The following is a 21,614-nucleotide window of genomic DNA, read 5'->3' as shown; positions in this document are numbered from 1 at the left end:
AAAAATAGGAGTCTTTAGTGTCAGAATAATTAATTTATTTGGGGTAAAATGGTCTGACTGTAACAGTAACAATATATTATTGTATTAAATAGAAGATTTTGACTCACTCAGTGCAATGTGGTTACCACAACAGAACTACTTTAGTTAAAACTCATTTGCCTCAACACTGCATTATAATTAATACTCTCTCTGTCTCACCCATCCACCCACCCACCCACCCACACACACTTACTTACTTGCTTTTTAATAAGTTACTCCTCAGAATGAATCTTTAGACTGGCATTGTTTTGAAAACAACTTCTAGATAACCTAGAAGCAACCATAAGCTTTGACTGGGTCCTAAGCTCACCAGGGTTTCATACACTGTTGACACAAAGTGAAAAAGCTCATGGGAATAAATCTAAAACATTCTTTACAAATAAACTATTATGTCTGAGATACAGTTGTTTGACTTCTTATTTCTCAGGTGCTTAGATAACCCAGAAATGGCTTAATATCCTGATAAATAAACTGAGAGAGGTTATCCGTTTGTAATCCACATCCTATGCCTGAAAATGCTTCTGTAGGAACAAGCAGCAAATATATAACTATATTGCCACACATATACATTCCTGAGGTTTCAATCAAGTGTGTGTGTGTGTGTGTGTTTCTGAATTTTCACTGAAAACATCAGCAAAGACTGCATATTTGAAGTGTTTGCTGGTAAAGCAAATATCATATAGTACTCAACTTACTAATAGTTATGGGTCAGCAGTGTTCCAAGATAGCATGATTGTAGCAAATTTCTACATAAGTAACTTCTCTTTTTAAAATATTATCTCATGATTGCATAGCTTTTGCAGTTAATAAATAAAGCTTTCTTCAGTGCGGTTGTCCCATTTATGAAGGCCACAAAGTACTGATTTTTTTTTTTAAATCAGCTATGAAACTAAAAGAAATGTGAAATAAATCCTCTCTCTTGAGTCCTCTCAGCCCTCTTGGAGGTGGACTAATGAAGTTCTATGAATGATCTACTACTTGCCATCTTAGTTTTAATAGGGAACCAACCATTAGGGAAAGAAATAGAGATGAGATTGGGGAAGGAGAGAAGGACAGTGATCTTATAGACCTCAGCAACTCTGACCAAGAGGATGGTCTGGACTCAAGACAGAAGCTTTAAAGCCTACTTTATTGGGGTTCTCTTTCATCCCAACTTAAGCAAGGAATTTGTGTCTTCTCTGTTATATTATGTACATATAGGTTTCCCCTTGCTCAGATGTGGCCTGATCCACAGCCCATTGAATTCAATAGGAGTTTTTCTACCGATTTCAAAGGCTTTGGATCAGAACTATGTTTTGTTGGAATGATAAAGGGATTTATACTGAGGTAAAAGGAATAAAGCATGTAACATATTATAAGTTCTTTGGGGAAAGGAATATAATTTGATTTTGTGCTTATATAGAGCCCACCTCTAGCCACTAGCCTCTAGCCACTACTCACTACCACAATACAAATAATAAATGCATAAATAAAATAATAATAATTTATTGATTTACACTTTATCTGACTAGGGAAGACAGTGAACAGCCACTGTAGATACACCTGACTTAGTTTAGCCCTTGTATTTAAGAAAAATAATTGTTTAATTTTGAGGAACAGCCATGGCCACGTAAAGGGTGGTGACTTTACAGGACAGTCCAGGCACATGCATTTGGGGAGGAGTTAAAAAACATAGGAGATGGGGAATGTTTTATGTAAGAGAAACTGCCAGATGACTGAAAGGATAAATTTAATGAATTCATCAAATTTTGTGTTTGGGTATTCCTGGGTGGTTTTCCAAGTGGTACAAATTCTCTTGCAGAATTTTGGCCAATAAAAGTCACTGACTGAGTCAAAGCCATGATTTTTTTCAGTTGTTGACCTGTTCATTGGGAACATCATTACTATCTTTGCAGCAATCCAACTGTCAGACACCACAGATGTTGTAAGATGCTTAACTAAAGATGACACAGTCTTTGGTTCCTTTGGAGTCCCTAATTTCAAGTCATTTGATTATTTAACCAAAAATGAATAAGTCTTTCAACTATTATGACAACCAAATTATAATAATAACCAATTTACCTTAGTTAGCACTTTATATACTCAAAGAGCTGTACAAACATTAACCAATCAATTACCACTTTAGTGATGGGGAATCTGAGGAAAGATAGCAGGACCTTGTCTTTAGTGTCATAATGTTCTGAAAAAGTTTTCCTTGAGATTTTAAACACTGAAATCAATTAGGTTTTGGTTTGTTGTAAATTATTAGCACGAGAAGTCCTCCAGATAAGTGGCATATTTAAATTTTCAAATTTTAAAGATTTGGATTTTGTTGAAACTCCCCCACCCAAAAAGCAAGCAAACATGTAAAACAAGCAAACAAATCCCTCTAGGTTGAGAACCACCATGGAAAATTTACAGCTGGAATGAAGAATTTTTCAGAAAGTTGTAAGCAACTGAAAATGGAAGTCTTCAGTTATATTCTCAATACATGACAAACTTCACTAATTAGCACAGGATTATTACTTTTCTTTTGCACTCAGAGCATAAAAAGTGGCTTATTTACCTTGAGATTATTCTGAGATCTACATTCTTACCACTATTTCTGGTACAGAAGTTTATTGTTTTAAAATAACAAATGTTACAGCACTGTCAACTGCATATACCTTGATTTTTTTTGATTTTTTTTTTAAAAAACAGGCTTTCACCACATTGTGTACTCACCAAGGAGGTCATTTTGTGGTAACCATTCTCTGAGTTTTGTATTGTTTCCTAAATTCCTTGGCTTGCTTCCTGAAAACCTAAAATGCACAGCAGACAGCAATCTTTCAAAATAAATTCTCAAAAGTTCTGAAATTGATAGACTTGAAACACACATTCAAACCAAATGATCCCTGAATATTAAAAAAAAGTCAGTCACACGGGGAAAGGATTTATTTATGTACCATTACATGGAATTGGAGTTGTGTCAGCAGGTCAGATAGTTCCAATGGTACAAAGTAATGATCAATAACTACAGAGTAATTTCACAAAAAGAAAAGGAGTACTTGTGGCACCTTAGAGACTCACAAGTACTCCTTTTCTTTTTGCGAATACAGACTAACACAGCTGTTACTCTGAAAAGAGTAATTTCAGTTATTTAGTTTTCCTACACTCTGGCTGCCAGATAGATATGTATGTCTGATTTGCGTAATGGCAGTATAGTTTTTTATTTAATACCCATACAATCGACAAATCCCTGTGTGATGCTGTATGACTGAAACATGTCCATTTATATAATTGATATTGCCACTGTTAGACAATTGCAAGAAACCTTGTACAAAGTATGTCATGTAAGGTGTCAACAGAAAAGCTATGATTTGCTAAAGATGATCTGTTTAAATCCATATATCTTCTCTGTATATGAAGTTATGAATATTGGCTATAGATCTATATCCCATATGTGTTTGTTCCAGGGGGAAGACCCACCAGGTAAAATCTTCATTGAAGCCAGACAGCTTTGTGTTGATGGCCATTCAAAAGCAATTGACTCTCACAGGGTGCATAGAAGAAGCTCATCCAACCCAGCAAATCTTCCTGTGGATGCCTTAGCCTCCAAGTGGGCAATGGCTGCTCCTGTGAGCCATCAAAGCAATGTAAGAGTATGTGACTTGACATCTGACCTTGGACTCCATCTTTTGCCTGTAATTTTTGGCGAACTGAGACTGTGAGCTTTGTTGAGATAGTAAAATTCCAGTCACAAGGGATAGGGTATATAAGACCCTGGAAACATCTCCATTTGTCTTCATTTCCTGCTTCATTTCTCTGAACTGGATTTCTATCTAACAAGGAAGCTCTAAACAAGGATTTTTGAGTAATTGAGTAATTAATTTTTGAGTAAATCCCAAGCCATTTGAGTAATTTCCAGAGAGACTTTTGCAAACAAGCACTTTATTCCATCATTGCTTCAAATCTGATATAAGAACTTTGCACTCACTTGTGTGTATGATTTCCGTCACCATTTTAATTCTCCTCTTCTTTCTTTATAAATAAACCTTTGGATTTTAATTACTAAAGGATTGGCAACAGCATGTTTATTAGGTAAGATCTGAGTTATATATTGACCTGGGTATGTGGTTGATCTCTTGGGATCAAAAAAACCCTTTGTTTGATTAAACTGGTTATCAATAGCCACTCATCATAAAATTTAGTGTCTGGGTGGTGAATAAGTGCTGGAATGCCTAAGGAGACTGCATTTTTGACTTCTTGTTAACTGGTGTTAACCGGAGACAGAAGTTTACTTTTTTTAATGGATTGGTATAATCTAATGATAGAATAACCACCAGTTTTGGGGGTGAGTCTGCATTATTTCTCAGCGGTTTGTCCTGAATCTGGTATTCTCAGCTGTGACCCACTGAGCCACGGTGTATCCCTAATACTCTGATTAGCTGAAGTCTATTATTAAATAGAGCAGAAGGTTTGTATAATCTCTCTATGGGCATTTTGTTGAATAAGAAAATATTAATAAAGCTATTCTGACTGGCTACTACTATATAAATCCCTCTACTCAGAACTCCCCATCAACATATCCACAACAAACACAGCTCAATGTGTGACTTCCCTTTGCAATCATGCAACCTCCCCTAGGTCCTGACAATAAAAACTATTTAAAAGGAATTACTATCAGTGGTAAGAGGGGAGAGAGGGCTAAGTCTTCCCCCCGGGGCAAAAATCTAATAAAAAGACTTGTGGCGCATACAGGGAATCAGAACTAGAGGCAGCCATATTTACTGTGGCTAAGACTTTCAATGGCAGTTGGGTGTCTTAACTCCCTTGAACTGATCTGAAAATCCCAACCTGTAGGAATATGGATTGGGAATTATGAAGGCGCTTAGGGATTTATAGCAGTCAATCATAACACATTTAATAGAGGGGAGAGAGAAAGCACAGCATAACAACTACTTGGGGAAGCTCCACGTTTGCTCAGCCACGTCTTGGGTTAAGGACCTTTGATTTCAGAGTTTATTTCACCCAGAATATAGTTATTAGTTGGAAAAGAAGGAACACCCTCATGTTATCAGTTAAATAAATAATACATCATTTTATGGCTTACACTATTTAGGCTGCACATTCTGTGCATTTCTTTAAAAACTATGCTATTTACCAAAATATATATAAAGTAAAAAATAAACTATGTCATGGTCTTTGGCTACAATTTGATGGGGAATATAGGGAAGCAATAAAAGAGATTTACCTAACAGTAATTTCATTTATCATACTTCTTCTCTTTTCCCATTTAACACAGAAAAGAGTAATGACAAGCAGAAGTATGTTTCCACTTAACAGGAATTAAAAAGGTCAGTTATACAAGACACAGCTTCTTCTTCGGTTATCCCTTGATGTGAAGATGATATCTGCCAAAGGGGTTCATTGGTGAGTTTTTAAGTGGATGAGGAGCCCAATTCTTGCCCTGCAGATTTTCCCACAGGAGTGACAGATGTAATCTTGGAGGAGACATAGTTGTTGGCTGGACTGTTGTGCCCTTTCTTTCCTCCTTTGTCACTTCTCTGTCTCATGAGCATGTCTGTTATCCTCAAAGTGAGCTGTGGCTTGGTGTAAGGTGTGGTGCCATAGTGTTCTGTTCCGCGCCAAGTCCTCCCAGTTTGTTGGGTTGATGCCCCCATTTTTAAGATGTACTTTCACTACATCTTTGAAACGCTTCCACTGCCCTCCGCACAGCACACCCATTTCAAACTCAGGAAGAGACTTCCATAAGTGAATGATCAGAAGAACATGGGTATGTAAAGTAAAATTCCTAAATTCGTATTTAGGCACATAATTAATTAAGTAGCCTGATTTTCTAAAGTGCTGAGGACTTAGCAGCTCCCAGTAAAGCCAGTGGGAGAACCTGGATGTTCAGCTCTTCTGAAATCAGTTCACTTACTTGAGTGTTAAAAACTCAAGTGGAGACCATGACAAACAAGAAAACAGTAAATAATTTCTCTTGCTATTCATCTCTTTTTCACCCATCCCACAAAAGAAAAAAAATTACTGGACCAGCACACTTGTAATATTGCACCAAAAGCCATTTAGTAGAGATTAGCTTGTAAAAAGATTTGGTCAAAATAGTCTTTTTTTTCACCCTGCAAAAATGTTGATGAAAAATAGCAGCAAAATCATTTTTACAGACCTTTTCAACTGAAAATTTCAACTTTTCATTAAAAAAATTAAAGCCAAAAGAATTTCAGTTTTTGACCTATTTTTTCTTCATCTTCTAGGGAAAAATAAATATTTGACATGGAACGCAGGCACCTTACAAACACACATGAGTGTAATTGAAAACCCACTTTTCTGTTGAAAAACTGTTTTGACAGAAAGTTCTCTATCAGCTCTACTTGTAAAGCTTGTGAAAGGATAATGATGATACCCAGTAAGTAGCCCTGAAAATTTTCTGCAAAGAGGACCCAGTCCTTCTCTTCCCAGGAGAGGATACCCTATGCATAATGAAAAGACAATGTTCCTATTCGGAAACACCTAAAGCAACCATATTCACCCTATCTCTGCAACTGTGAACCCATAATAAAGGTAATTATATTCAGACTACCAAAAAATCCCCCTTCAGTGTCAGCTGGTTAAGGTTTACTTGTTCACCTCCTGTCCTAAACTATTGCATAGTGTTAAGTTGTCATATTTCACTCCAAGAGCTGATGCATTTCTTTGGCCGGGGGAGCGATTCCAATTTCTAAAGCATTTAATCTATCCTTCTGTCTGAATGATATTGTGTGAACTTTAGTATTTTTATTGTGGACTCATCTGACTGTTGAAAATAACAAGCAAAAGCTTGTATTTGGTTTTCAGTTTTTTCAATCTATAAAAATTGTATTTGGAGAGTGTTAACTCCTCTACAATAAAATTCCCAGGAAAGAGCAATAAAACCAAAAGCTACTGGTGGTTAATGAGAAAATGTGAATGTAAAGGATGAAAGGAGGAGGCAGGAGGCAAAAAAAAAAGCATATCTGTTGAAAAAAGGTAAATATGAGAAGACAGTTCAACCAACATCACAGATTTTGTACGGATTTCAACACTATTAAATATTCGGTACCGATATCTTGGTACCCTGAAAGAACAATTGTTGAATCCCTTGTTAAGACTACCCAATAAAACATTGTCTGGCAAGGCTCAAAGAGAATCTTCAATCTGTAACTTCTTGCAAGAAGTTGTCCTTCAGGAATTGGATTGCCCTGACCACAATGCTGACTTCAGATAAAATGGGTTCGCTGTCCCAACTCTGTGGACTCCAAAAGATGCAAATGGGGATGAGAGATGGAAAAAGATGAGTGAAAGACTGACAAGGTAAGTACTACAGCAGTTTAAGTTCTGGATCTGCTGTCAGGACAAGTAGCAATCATTCCTAAGAGATAGGGGGCAGGTTATGTTAAAGGCCAAGAGGGTTTTGCAACCACTCAGTAGAATCAGAATCCTAGTGGTTTGAATATATGTTAGGCAGCTACGATCCACATACAGTGAATCAAGCCATGATCCAAGCCCTGTAAAGCCAATTTAGGGGAAGCCCTGGCTTGAGGCACTCTCCCTTCCATGGATAAGAAACTCTGCTATAGATTCTTATGCCTGCTGGGTTTTCCCTTCTCACTTCTCTCTTTTCTTTCTTCTAGTTTTTATCCATGAGGTCTAGAAACAAAGACATAAACCAAGAGAGGACAGGTGAGATGGGTGACAGTGGATCTTTATGCTTGCAGGCAAAAAAGAATGAGGAAGAAGAGAGTTGTCTAGTTCAGTGATAGCAGCCTTGACTGACAATTCATTTGCCTCCGACCTTCCCTCATTAAGATGAATGGCAATCAGATATGCATGTTCGAAAATGCATGATAATATCTGCATTGATTCTAAGGGCTGGTGTTTGTATGTTCTGAACAACAAAATGTTTTATGAGGATAACAGTAGCTGCTACTATGATTGCTCCCCGGGATATGACCAAAATGTTACCTTTCAAAACACCAATTCGTTATCGTCATATAAACAATTGATAAGAACATTTTTGGAGGAGAATAAGGATGGCCCTTGCTGAAATACATTGGACTCAGATGAAGCCTTTTGAAAGGACAGTATCAAAAATATATACTTTTGTTTTTTTAAGAAATATCTTCACTATGCTGCAGTCTCTGGTTCCCATAAGCCAGGTGGACAACATCATAAATACTTTCCTCCCATGATTAACAGTGGGCCAGTGGGAGCATAAATATCCCTTTTGCAGGACTAGGGCCAAAATAGTGTTTTGAATAATGGTGAGTAGTAAGATATGCAGAATCCTGCAACCACACTTCACATACTATACTATTTTTACCGTGCTTTACTCTTTGATTATTCTGTAATTACAAATGTGTGTGTGTGTGGGATGACTTGCAGAATCTGTTTATGTACAGCTGATTAATTCTGTTTGCTGTTGGGTACACTCTCTAAGTATCTTTATCAAGCTGAAAAATCCATTTTGAATGTGGGGTTTTATCTCCATGTTGGGCTGAAATTCCAAGGGCAGTGGCTCAGGGCTAACAATAGAGGATTATTAAATCTTGATGGTTCTTTATACAAACAGAAGAACCCTACACAAAATTCTGGCCCGTGCCCAGGAGAACTAATTTGGCAGGAAAGAGGTCACCTGGCAACAAGTCAGCTGGTAGGGGTCTGTGATCACCTAAGGAGGCTGATCAGGGAGTCTCCTGACATAGGAGACTGGGAGGTTTCTGCCCTGGGAGAAAGGGCAGAGCTGGTCTATTCTGTGTCCTTGTCCATTTTCACCAGCTTAAGCTGAAATTAACTGCTGCAGGAACCTCCAGCCTTCTTGAAAACCAACAGTTCCCTAAGGGAAGGGTGAGTTAGAGTGAGAAGCATTATGCTCGGGCTGTTTGTTGTTTTCTAAATAATCTGTGCCCTCTTGGTGTCTTGTCTCTTACGGGCAATTATGTTTTAGAATACTGTGCAGTCTGTCACTTTTGACACAAAAATAAAACTTCAACTTAAAGAAAGGGACAGGGAGGGGCCAGAACACTGGATCACTGTGTTCAATGCTGTTTAGTAATAATAATAATAATAATAATAATTAATAATACATAATACATAAAGCATACATAACTACAAATGTTCATTAAAAATGACAGCAGGAACAACAGCTACCAGAAGACAATGAAATGTTCCACTCCTGGAGAAGGGCAATTTGATATATTTGAAATAAAGTGCTGCTCCCTCATCCTGAGCAGACTCCAGAAAGGAGATTCAGGATTATTATTATTAATTTCCTGTTCTAAATTGTTGTGTTGCACTGCTGTAAGCTGTTAAACTTTTGCATTCAACAAAAGTGCTGTCACGGATAGTAAAGGAGTGGCTCTCTAGCTCAAACCAGGAGATGCTTGAACTGCAGAATTTCTCACCCGCTCCTACCTAACTATTGTTACACAGCAAGCTAAGGAATTCAAGTACCTATGGATAAGTCTGAGATCTGGGGGAGATGGTGAGAATGCCTTATGCTTAGACAGAGGAGTCTCCACATCCATGGGATCTCCTAATCACTCCAGTCAAGCAAAGGGAGAGATATTTCTCTTTCCTTCTTTGTGTTTAACAGGCAAGATAAAGACAAGGATGAGGGGCAATACAAACAACAGGGACCTGCAGGCAAGGAAGATAGACAGATTGAAACAAATGGAGACAAAGGAGCGAGAGAGAGAGAGAGAAAGTTCAGAGAACAGGAATTTCCTACCTTAACAAAGGTTCTTGTTCACACACAGCCCCCCTTTCTCCTTCCTTCCTGTCATGTTTGTTTCCCTGGCCCCATCCCCAACATGAAGTCAATAGGATAATGTCATTCCCAATTCCTAATATGAGGTCTTTAGCTAGCAGTGATGTTTAAAAGCCTCAAATGTTATACATACGCTCACGAAGTTCTCATATTGCTCTATCTTTTTTTCTGGCTTACATCCCAGTGCTTGAATATAATCTGAACTGCACTCTGTTAGGAGACTGCTGTGTTTCTGACTACAAGGACAGTGCTGCAAATCCTGCTTCTGTGAGAAAGTGGGGAGGGAAGTTAAGAAAGGGCAATAAATATCACCTTTCATGAAAGAATTAAGTCCCTCCTGCTATCCTGCCTATCTACATTGTGTGTCCCAAATTCAATTTGCCTCCAAACCAGGACAGCTCAAATATGCAGTAAGAAACCTTCAAATCTACCTCAAACACATATTATACTGTAGTTCTTACCTCCAGATAACCCTCTGAGGAAGCCTTGCCAGGGCATATGCTAATTTATTTGCTATGTCTTCTGACAAATATTTCACTCCCGCTCCAAATGAGACAAGGACAAAGCCATTTTCATTAGCACCATTCACCCATGTTTGAAGATCCTGTTGAAACAAAAATTTGCACTAAGCATCGTAAAACAAGCATCAGAATAAAATTACCGTTGCATACTGGAAATTTGTCTGTCAGTCACTGAACAGCTTAGCAGTGCTTCACGAGGCATTTGAATTTTGGAAATTAGGTGGTATAATAACCTAGTGATTCAGACTACAAAACTGATATTTTGAAAGTTATTAATATTAAATTTCTCCCCAGTTTAATTAAAGCCTTTATATTAACAGCCAATATCACAGGTCAAGAGATTCTTTCCTAATTTGTTAAGGTAACAAATATCGTTTACATATAGAAGCAGACTTGCATCTGATCTCAGATAGATAGGTACACATAGCTGCGTATTTTGAAAAATCAGCTCATGTGCATGCAAATGCATAAGAACAAGATATATGCAACATATGAATAAAGCCCTAAACAAAACTCCAGAATACGAGGTTTGGCCTTAATCAAAGAAGGGAAGGAACTGTAAACAGAGGGGGTTTTTAAAGGGAAAAGATATGTTATTAGGTTGCTATAAGTACAAAAGAGTAGAGAACTAGGGATTTGGAGAAACAGATAATTTCTTCTTATAAAACTGGCTTTAACAGTACTGAACAACAAAATGTTCACTTCACAAGCCATTTTATTTTTGGTAATCACTAGGAATAGCCAGATCCTAGGCTTAGATACTTCTTTACCTTTGAACTTTACTGAGTGCCTCTTTAGTTTATTTAGATAGCCATGCGCAGCATTCCAAAGACATAAAATAACAATATTATAAAATAACACTGCCCCAAAACAAACAAACAAAACCTTCTATACAAGTTAAAAACCGAAGCTGAAATCTTGACACCACTGAAGTCAAAGGCAAACCCCGCACTGACTGCAATTAACCAGAATTTCACTATGAAGACTATATTAAAATATACAAATATACCAAAGGCAAATTTCTTCAGTTCTGTCACTAAAGTAAATATAGGATACAAGATATATAATATGTAAATAGTCAATTTTCTTACACTGTACTCATATGTTTTACCACTGTTTCTTTAGTTCCTCTAATGTTCTCTTAACAGCAAGCCGCTTATAATGCATTTCTGCAGAACTCCTTCATGCAAAAACTATATACACCTCTAACAAGCAATGTAACAGTGGAAGAGGTGAAAGTGCACATAACTTTTATCGCTTAGGAATTTAACAGGTTTTCAGATTCACCCTGCAGTGTAAGCTAATAAAAGTTGTGTATCTGCAATGAATTACATGAGGAAATATGCTGTCAGATTAAAAAAAATTAATTATCCTAACATTACCTACTGAAAGAACAGTAGCACAGACTGAGATGCCTTCTCTAGTACATAGCACAATTAAAGACTTGTAATTACTGCACAAGCACCCATTCATCTCCAGGTTAAGCCAGATTCTGCCCCTCAGAATTTCAGGGCACAGGGCTTCCAATAATGGAAAGTATGTCCATGTCTCAACACAACACCTCTCCACCAAGGGATGCACAGATAATCTGCCCATCCCCCAAAACAGGTGGCACTGGCAGGGAAGAGGGCATGTCCCAGTTGCCTAACGGAATGATTCAGTACCTCCATTAATGAACCCAAATAAGAATTAAATAAGCCCTCCCCTAGGCATGCCAGTAGCTCGGAAAGCACTGAGGTAATCTGTGCCCACTAGGCATTAGACATGCTTGTTTTACTGTGGGACATTCACCTGCCTACGGGGAGAGATATTTACATTTTGAAAATGTTTTAGGTAATAACACTGTCACATTCTCAGTCAATGGAGAAGCCAGTCTCCACTAGTTGTATCAAATAAATTTAATTTGCTGATCACTAGAGGCAATTAGAAGGTGAGGAGAGAATGAACAATACAACACATGCTACTTTTTATTAAGACAAGGTCATTTTCACTTTCCAATGCATTGCAAGTAGCAGTCCATCTGTAATCTACTGTGTAAGGAGGCGAAGGTGACAGTACTTCTTCCACAATCAGCAGAACGTTATGGCACTGGCTGGAACTTTCAATGGTTATATTTGCAAAGCAGTATCAAAACTTTTATGAAAGGTAATATTTCAATGGCTAATAATTGTATTGGATGCTACATGAAATGTTAATTGCTACTTTTCAAATATAATATATTACCATAGAAGCATGTGACAGAAAATACTACTGATATTAAAGAAGAGCCTGCAATAGAATGTTCCCCAAACAATTCATCATAATGGATATCAGAATGGTTCCACAACACATCAGTCACTTGCTGGAAAGGATTTTAGTCATAAGAAAAACAGCAACAGTATTAATGTTTATTTTCACCAACAAGTAAGGTGAAATCATTGCTCTACTGAATTCAGTGCGAGGTTTGCCATTGGCTTCAACAGAGTCAGGATTCTACTCTTCGTTTTTAATACAATAAGCAAAAACCTGTTAGCAACTTCAGATAATTAATATTAAAAAAGTAATTTTAAAATACAGCTGGTGTGTGGAGTCACAGAAACTGTCAGATTTTTTTGGATGGAATTTTGTGCAGAAAGTCTTCCAGAGTTCAGAATAGGACACACTCCTCCCGAGAAGAACACAAAAGAGATATTAAGTAATTTGTCCTGTTCTTGTTATAGTCAGCAAAAAACTTATAAGGTCAAGCTGGTGTTTGTATAAACAAAAGGAAGGACGCACAGGAAAATTCCTTATTGATTGATACCGGTTTTTGATGCACGGTGTAAAATAATCAAATGAAATGTATAGTATTAGTTTTCACTGGAATTCTTTTTTCTTCCATTACAGGTCATCTGCCTATTTACTGTAACAGTTAAACTATAAAAAAAGAGACAGCAAAATTTGAACCTCTCAGTTGACTTTGTTGAAATAAAGTTTATATAATCCCAAGCCAGCAGATAAAACTTCCCAAGAACATTGTGATAGCAAAGCCCTGCAGAGTCAGAGTAAAAACATCTCTGTAGATCAGAAAAAGAAGAGTTGCTAGCTAAACAGAAATCCAAAACAAACTTGAGAACAATGTCATCATGATATCAAGAAAAGGTAGATAAGACCAGGAGGCCAGTGTGCTAAATAGACTTGCCTTTTGCTTTTGGAAACACAAACTCAAATCCTATTGAGATCCTAACTGATGTCAGGCAGTGCTATAAACTGATACCAATGCCTTACAGATATCCTAGTCTTCAGAATGCTATTTGATTTCTTGGAACCATGATTCATTGCTATTTTCATACAGACTTATTATAAGACCCACAATTACAATTCCCACACAGCAGTAGGAAATGGGCATGAGAATTGAGTAAAAGGAAAATCAAGTGGGCTGTTTACACTGTGCAGCTTGTTCTGTCAACAATAGCCCAAACGGTATAAATATAATTTACTATCATATTAGGACACAAGACCACAAAAACTAATATCTCATAAAATACAAAATGTGTACCAGTGGCCAGTGAACTGCCTCCTGCTACACAATGCAAAAATTATTTCAATTTTCTGAAGAACGCCTCTTTGAGTCACATCTTGCCACTTAACCATATTTTTTCCCTTGCCTTCCTGATTCATTTTTGCTTGGGGGTCTGCATTCCTTCCGCGACTGTTACTGTATCCATTAGCCTCCACGCTGACTCTAACACTTTTAATTTCTATACTTTGATCTTTTTGACTACTTTCCTCATTTTTTGGAAGCCCTCCTTTTTAAATTTTAGTGTTGCAGAGCTAATTTTTGGTATAATTCTTCCCTTGAAAATGTTGAACTTAATTAAATTGTGGTAATTTTTATGTAATGGCTCAACTTAACCATTTCCTGTGTGTTGTTTAGGGCTAAATTGAGAATAGCCTCTCCTTCTTGTGTGCTCTAGAACAAGCTGTTCCAGAAACAGTAATGTAAGGTGTTGTGTAAGGTGCATCTTTAAACCTGTCCAATTGTGACACATGACCAGTTCATATATTGTTAGTTGAAGTCATCCATTGTTATTGTTTTATAAGACTTAGAGGTCTTTTTGACTTCCCTTGGCACTGTGCACTCAGATGGCCTTTTCTGATCAGGAGGCCAGTGATATAACTCTATTAGTATATATGTATTCTTATAATTGGGATTTTTCTAAGTACCCAAAGTACAAGACAGCATGTCAGAGGATCTCTGTTCTATTTTTACCTCAGCTGGTAATTTAAACTCTTTATGCCTCAGTTTCACCACAGAGAAAATGGACATTAGAATACCAACCTTACAAAGATTTTTGAGGCTTTATTAAAGAATTAATTAACATCTGAAAAGCACTTTGAGATCTTATGAAAGGCACTAGAGAAATGCAAAGTATTATGTTCAGAACTAGAGAGAAAGAGAGACCACAGGAACTTTGCATTGCTTATACTTCAGGCCCTATAGAAGTCACAGCCCATTTTGGTCAATTTCACGGTCATTGGATTTTAAAAATTGTAAATTTCATGGTTTCAGATGTTTAAATGAAAATTTCAGGGTGTTGTAACTGTAGGGGTCCTGACCCAAAAAGGAGTTGTGGGGAGGTCACGAGTTCATTGTTGGGGGGGGGGGGGGGTAGAGGAGTGGCCGTACTGCTACCCCTACTTCTGCGCGGCCGGCTGGTACCCCAGCTCTAAAGGCAGAGCGGCTGCCAGCAGCAGTGCAGAGGTAAGGATGGTATGGTATTGCCACCCTTCTGCACTGCTGCCTTCAGAGCTGAACACTCCATCAGCAGCCGCCGCTCCCTGGCCACCCAGCTCTGAAGGCAGCAGCGCAGAAGGATGGCATGGTATGGTATTGCCACCCTTATTCTGCGTGGCTGCAGGTAGGGCACTGCCTTCAGAGTGAGTCACCCAGCCAACAGCTGCCAATCTCTGGCTGCCCAGCTCTGAGAAGCACTGGTCTCCCCTGTGAAATCTACATAGCATAGGGTAAAAACACACAAAAGACCAGATTTCATGGCCGTTAATTTGGTAGGGCCCTACTTAACTGCAGTACACAGTTTCAACCATATCTCCATAGTCTTTGATTTAGGTGTTACAACTAGGCACCCTTGTGCTTCTCCCCTTCAATCCAGTGCCATTACACAAACAGAAGAGGATGGTGTGTGACACAGACACTGGCACTGAGTGTACTTTAACTGATCTCACGCAACAGAATTCCAAACATGGCATGCTTCCCTTGTAACAAAGACAACAAACACCTTAGCTGGCACTACTGTTCACTTATTTTTCACTTCCAGCAACAGGAAGTCATATCCTTGAGGGAAATCCTGAAGAGTTTATCTTCTGTAATTAAGCAGCTTCAAAGTAAATAAAAGAAACATTAACAGTAGCTTAGACAGCAGTATCTATGCTAGGCTGAATTAAACAGCTGGCTCCTATTGGATAGGATGCATGACTTCCAATATGTGAATAGCAGTTAACGGCTACAGTGTTTGTTACAAGGTAAACCAAAGGTAAGTCCAATGAGACAAGACGGATAATACAAGTGGTGTTAGATACTGTATAAAATTTTAGAAAGACAGTCCCTGTGCTGAATTGCTTAAAGCCCAAGTAGACAAGACAAATGATAAATTTTGTTTGTACCTAACTCATTATATGGCTGCTTTGTCTTTTACTCTATTTAAGGCCCGATCCAACTACTACTTAATGCAATAAAAAGCTTCCCACTGATTTCATTGGAAACTTGGTTGGTCCCCGAAGATGCCAAATTATAAAGAACCATCTTATTCTTTTAGGCATAGCTCTAAGGGGCTGCTCTTACCTGTGGCAGCCCAGGAGAAGTCCAGGTGACCCTGAATCCGGTAAGCCTGAATCCTGGTCTCTGAATTCAGATTTACCTTAATACCATTTGTTTAAGGCTTACATAGGCCTCTAGCTAAGGAACATACTCGGGGTATTGCTCTCCTACTTTCCTGGACTGCTCATATGCCCAAGCTGGTGCTGAAAATTAGAAGTACTGTGCATGGGTTGCAGATAATAAAATAGATAAATTGTGTTCTTAGATAGTAAACTGTTGAGTGCAGGGACTGTGTCCCTGAATTTGTTTGTACAGCGCATAGCACGATGTGGCCTTAACCTTCACAGAGGCTTCTGGGCATATTGTAATATAAATATTATGTAAAAATAATAATCAGACTATGGGCTGAAGAAGTGCAGAACCAGAATTTACAGACTCTCCTTGAGAAGTTTATAAATTGTAATAGCTTTCCCCTAGATTTTCTTTTTATATATATATAATTTTTCCCATTATCTCTTTAGTATTTTTATTTAAAAAGTAGGAAATTAAATTTAAACAATTAGTGTTAACACACCATTAAGGTTGCAAAATGAAGCATGCAAATCAGGGTGTTTTCTAAACATTAACAGAGCCACCCTGCACAAATGTCATATTTTCTAGTACTCTGTTATTAATGCATATTATATAAAATATATAAGATGTGCAACTTGACACTTTTAGAATTTGAAAAAACAGAATATGAACTGAGCCCTTAGAACATGAAAATCAGTGCTTTACCAACATAATTACTGTGGCACTGCAGTCACCGCCTTATCTTTAGAAATTTTCTCTTTTGAGTTCTTGATCTTGCACCCCTAACACAAGTCTCGTGCAAGATTACAAGAGTAAAATACAAAATACTGAGCTGGATCTTGTCAAACCTTAGTCACACAAGTAATCCCAGTTGAATAACTTGCATACTTAAGGCTGCAGCATCAGTGCCACTATTTTATTGATACACCCACTTTTGTCATTAATGTAAACTTGCAGTCCCATATCTATGCACTTACAAATATGCTTTGCGGGGCTGGTTATAGACTTGGACACAGAAATGCCTCTACTGTGTGTCTTTCCTTCCATGATCCTATATGTTTGTTTAATAAAAACAGAAATATTTGTGAACATTAAACAGTAATGACATGTTACCAAACAGGAAAATTCACTCTTACAAAACCACTGTTTCTTCTCCTAAGATGTAAACATTATTTTTCAAAGTGTTTTCTTGCTTTTCACCCTGCAACCAGAGAGAGAAATGCCCTGAATGAAAACCAGACCCCACTGAAGTCAATGGCAAAATTCCCATTGTCTTCAGTGCAGCCATGATTTTACCCTGTTTCCAAGTTCAGTTAGGTCTGCCTGATCCCTGACCTGGCTTGTCTGCCATTAAAGTCTGCAACCATTTTTACCTTGATCTCATTTTGGGCATTTTAAAGTTCCTTTATTCAAGTGCTTTCCAGAAAAGGGACAAATGTCAGTTTCTAATGGGTCTTAACGCAACTGGACAGAAACCACAAGTGAAGCCAATTTCCCTGCACTATACCTGAGCCCCCTTTCTCTCCAGCTGCAGTTTCTCCATATTTCACTAAACAGTCTTGTCTGGTAAAGAGATGATACATGATAAAACTCTCTCTGGCATTCTCTAAGAGGAAACTCAGATCACCAACCCCAAGAGCACACTGTAAAGGCCTGTATATGCCTTTTACCTAATAAATCCTAAGCCATTACAGAGAAAAACGTTCTTTGGCTTTTTGCAAAGCTTTTCCACGGAGAGGTATTTTCTGGTGGCTTACAGCTCCTGCTCTTTGCTTCTTTCCACTAACAACACCAGCACTTCCAGGATGTCTCAACTACTTTTCTATCTAGTGCCATCATTTTTTTTTGTTGTTTTTTCGGTACGTGCATGGGTCCCAACACCTTTTAATTGGAAGTGACTCCCCTCCTGTGTCAGTCCAGCCTGCAGGTCTCAGTTGCTGCTCTCCAAGTTTCTTTCTAATTTTGTGAGGTTGCAGGCAGTCTAAGAGCAGGTCTACAGTGGTGCAGTATCTCCCATCGGCGTAGTCAATCTACTTTGCACAAGAGGCAGTAGCTATGTTGATGAGAGAAGCATTCTCATCAACATAGCACTGTCTACACTGGGAGTTAGGTCAGTATAACTGGATTTTTCACACCCATGAATGACGTAGATATACCGACGTAAGTTTATAGTGTAAACCTGGCCTAAGAGTCTTAAATTGCAGACACTCAGCCAGCGTGAGTCACTGGACCAGTGTTTCTGCAAACACTTAGCCCTGATCTACACTACAGAGTTAGCTCAATGCAAGGTAGCTTATGTCGACCTAACTCTAAGTGTCTACACTAAAATTTCGCTCCCGCCGACGTAACTCACCTGCTACATTGACTTAATAACTCCACCTTCACGAGAGGCATAGCGTCAGTGTGGATGTATTTAGGTCAATGCAGTGCCAGTGTAGACAATGTTGACTGTTGCTGGATTTCAGAAGCCATCCCACAATTCCCCACACTGACAATTCAGTCGGTGCAAGCACTCCGGGTGAGGACATGCACCGCCAACACAAGGAACAAAGTGTATACATGTACAAGTGATGTAATTACTATGGCAGCTGTACGCTGATGTAAGTTAGGATGACTTAATTTTGTAGTGTAGACATGTCTTTAGTTCCTGGCTTTCAAAATCCATTTAGGGTGGATCAGCATACTTTTTTCCCCCTCTTAAACGGTATTCATGTTGTCCTGAGCTATCATAAATTCAGTGATCTGGGTGCTCAATCTAGGTAGTGCAGGAACTATTTTAGGTCAGGAGAATGTGATGCATTTTCTTCTCTGCACTCTTCAGAGTTTCTTCAATATCAGTTCAGACATCCTTCAAACACACTACATTCCTTTGTCTGCTTTAATTTAACTCAGTAACATTCTTGAAGGGTCCTGTGTACAGTCCTCTTTACTCCAGTGAGAGTTTTATGGGCATGAGGTCATGATGATATCCAATCAGCAGAAATTGTTTTACATACAAATCTGCTCCCAGAAACCCTCATCCCATTCAATTTGTAACAAAAAAGCCTCTGCAATACCTTTTGAGATTTTCAGCTCAGTATCTTTCTACTGCATTTTAAGTTTATATATATTACAGATAGTCAAATAATGAAATAAAGTTTAGTATGCAATAAAAAAGCCAAAACATGCATACACACACAAATCCCAATGAATTATTCAAACAACTCTAATAAACGTCAACTTCTTTCATTTTATTATTATGTCTACTGGTTTATCAAGCCCTACAAGTTATGGGCGCAGTGTATCATAAAGTAATACTCAAATTTTCATCACTTTTGTGATTTGACAGAGAAGACAGATAGAGAAAGATATTATTTCATTGCGATTCACCTGCCCCCCACTGTGTGATAGTGCAATAATAACAGTGGTGACTTTTTGTCCACATCTGCAATGTACTATCAGCTATTCATATAGGTTATATTTATTTTAACTTGAGATTTCCTAATGCATTAAATATATCAACGTCTTCTTAAGAAGAACTCTGAAGACTGCTCAGTTGCTTTCATAAACAAGTGCGGTACATCCCAAATGGAACATGCCCTCTGGGTGCACTTGATTGCTTTTCAAAGAACAAAACAAACAAACAAAAAATCCCATCAATGTATTTAAAAAGGTCTTGATTGTTATCGCTATCAAATGATTTCTCATTCTTGGGAAAACAGACAAACAGACAGAGCTATTTGTGCAGTTGGTGTTTTCTCAGCATCTTTATGGCAGAATCATGATCGTTATTTCCTGTTTATGGTATAACATATAACACATTTTACATGCACATAAAAGCACACAGACACTAAAGTAATGGGCACCTTGTACGATAGACACACAGGGAGAGCTACATAGAGAATGGACATGCCAGGATCCTAATTCTAGTTATTCTCTCACTCTCTTCCTTTCCACATTTTCCTCCCGACATGAGCAGAGACTGTTCCAGGAGGCTGAGGTGGAGGAGAAGAGCAGTACGCTACAAACAGGCATCAGTTATTAGGACTGCATTCCCAGCATTCCCTATTCATCACACACATACTCTGACTCTTTTCAGCACTCGCTTATTCCTACTTCTCCCACACAAAGAGTCTTAGAGCTAGGCTGCAAATCACATGATTTTTTTACATCAAGATAGACATCTGCAGTGACAGCTACAATAGCTCTAGTCCCACAGAATGCTGTAAAAACAAGCTTTGTAAAGTTAGGTTAGTGGAGGAAGCTGATAGGGACAGGGAAGAGGTATCCATGTGTCTCCATATAGATTCATATTTTGTTCTTGGCAATTATGCTTGTATTTTCTGATTATTTATGGTAGAATCTATCTAAGTTTTACAAGATGAAAGCAAAAGTGTGTTGGGAAGGAAATGTTTGTTCCTTTCTCAATCTGTCTGGCATATGCAGGGACTGAACAGATCTGGTACTCTATGGTACTGGAAAGAAACAGAAAACAAGTGCGAAGAGCATATTGGCAGCTATTTGAAAACTGTATGCCACTAACTTTTGAAATCATGACATCTGTCATGCAGTAGCATAAAATGGATGGAACAAATATTTTAAAGAGCACGGGCAGTCGAGGACTGATCCACAGCTCACTAAAATCAACCGAAAGACTCCTACTGACTTCACTGGGGCTTGGAAAAGGTCCTCAATAACAAAAAAGCAAACACTTTTTGCTATTTTGCCTGATGGTACTGTGCAAGTTCAGTAGTATTCTAAAAAAAGAATCTTCTCATAGCATCATGTGAAGAGCATGAACAACTGAAACTCATGTTTTCTCTGGTGTGCACACAACGATTTTTCAAGTTCTTCACATCCCATTCCAATATATATAAAACCATATCTCTTGTACTACTAAAGTACACATTCTACACACCAAACACTTTACACAATGCTACTGTAAGATCATATACTAGACTATGCCATGTAGAAAAGCAAGCATTCAGTTACACTTAGATTACACAGTAATAATGAACAATGAAAACCCCTTTCTTCAGTTCATACATATCTTATCCAGAGGACTCTCTCTTTCCCTGGCTTTGGTTCTAGTCACCTCTCCATCCACCAAGATTTCAACATTCTGGAAGCTCCATCCACCAAGACATTCCACAATTACAATCAGTTGGGGTTAAATCCTTCATGGAGTAATTATCTCTCTCCAGAACTGACATGTAGATCACATATTACCTCTCCCTGAACAATGAGGAAGACTATTAGCTGCCTAACTTTCTGGCATTTTCTCCTGGATGTCTCACAGACAAATTAAGCTAAATACAAATTACTCATTTACCTTCCTCAACTCTCCCATTTACCCCACTTCTTTAACACAATTCTCACCACCACTCACTTACCCAGTCTTGCAACTTGAAGGAAATCTTTGACTGCTCCCTGACTTTAT

The 21,614-nt window shown here is 38.1% G+C and overlaps 1 protein-coding gene across 2 annotated transcripts in view; it reads right to left on the bottom strand.

Moving 5' to 3' along the window:
• The window catches only part of UGT8 (UDP glycosyltransferase 8), a 70,239-nt gene that overhangs the window by 6,574 nt on the left and 42,051 nt on the right, over positions 1-21,614 (bottom strand). For both annotated transcript variants that reach the window (XM_007054440.3, XM_043545405.1), the window contains exons 3-4: positions 10,267-10,409; positions 2,743-2,819 (exon numbers count right to left, since the gene is read on the bottom strand). In XM_007054440.3, coding sequence (XP_007054502.2) covers positions 2,743-2,819; positions 10,267-10,409 — 220 coding nt within the window. The remainder of the gene's footprint in view (positions 1-2,742; positions 2,820-10,266; positions 10,410-21,614) is intronic.

Source organism: Chelonia mydas, chromosome 4 (genome assembly GCF_015237465.2).
Source record: "Chelonia mydas isolate rCheMyd1 chromosome 4, rCheMyd1.pri.v2, whole genome shotgun sequence".
NCBI classification, from domain to species: domain Eukaryota; kingdom Metazoa; phylum Chordata; order Testudines; family Cheloniidae; genus Chelonia; species Chelonia mydas.
Note: the sequence above shows the minus strand (reverse complement) of the source record. Positions and strands in the feature narration are given on the sequence as shown.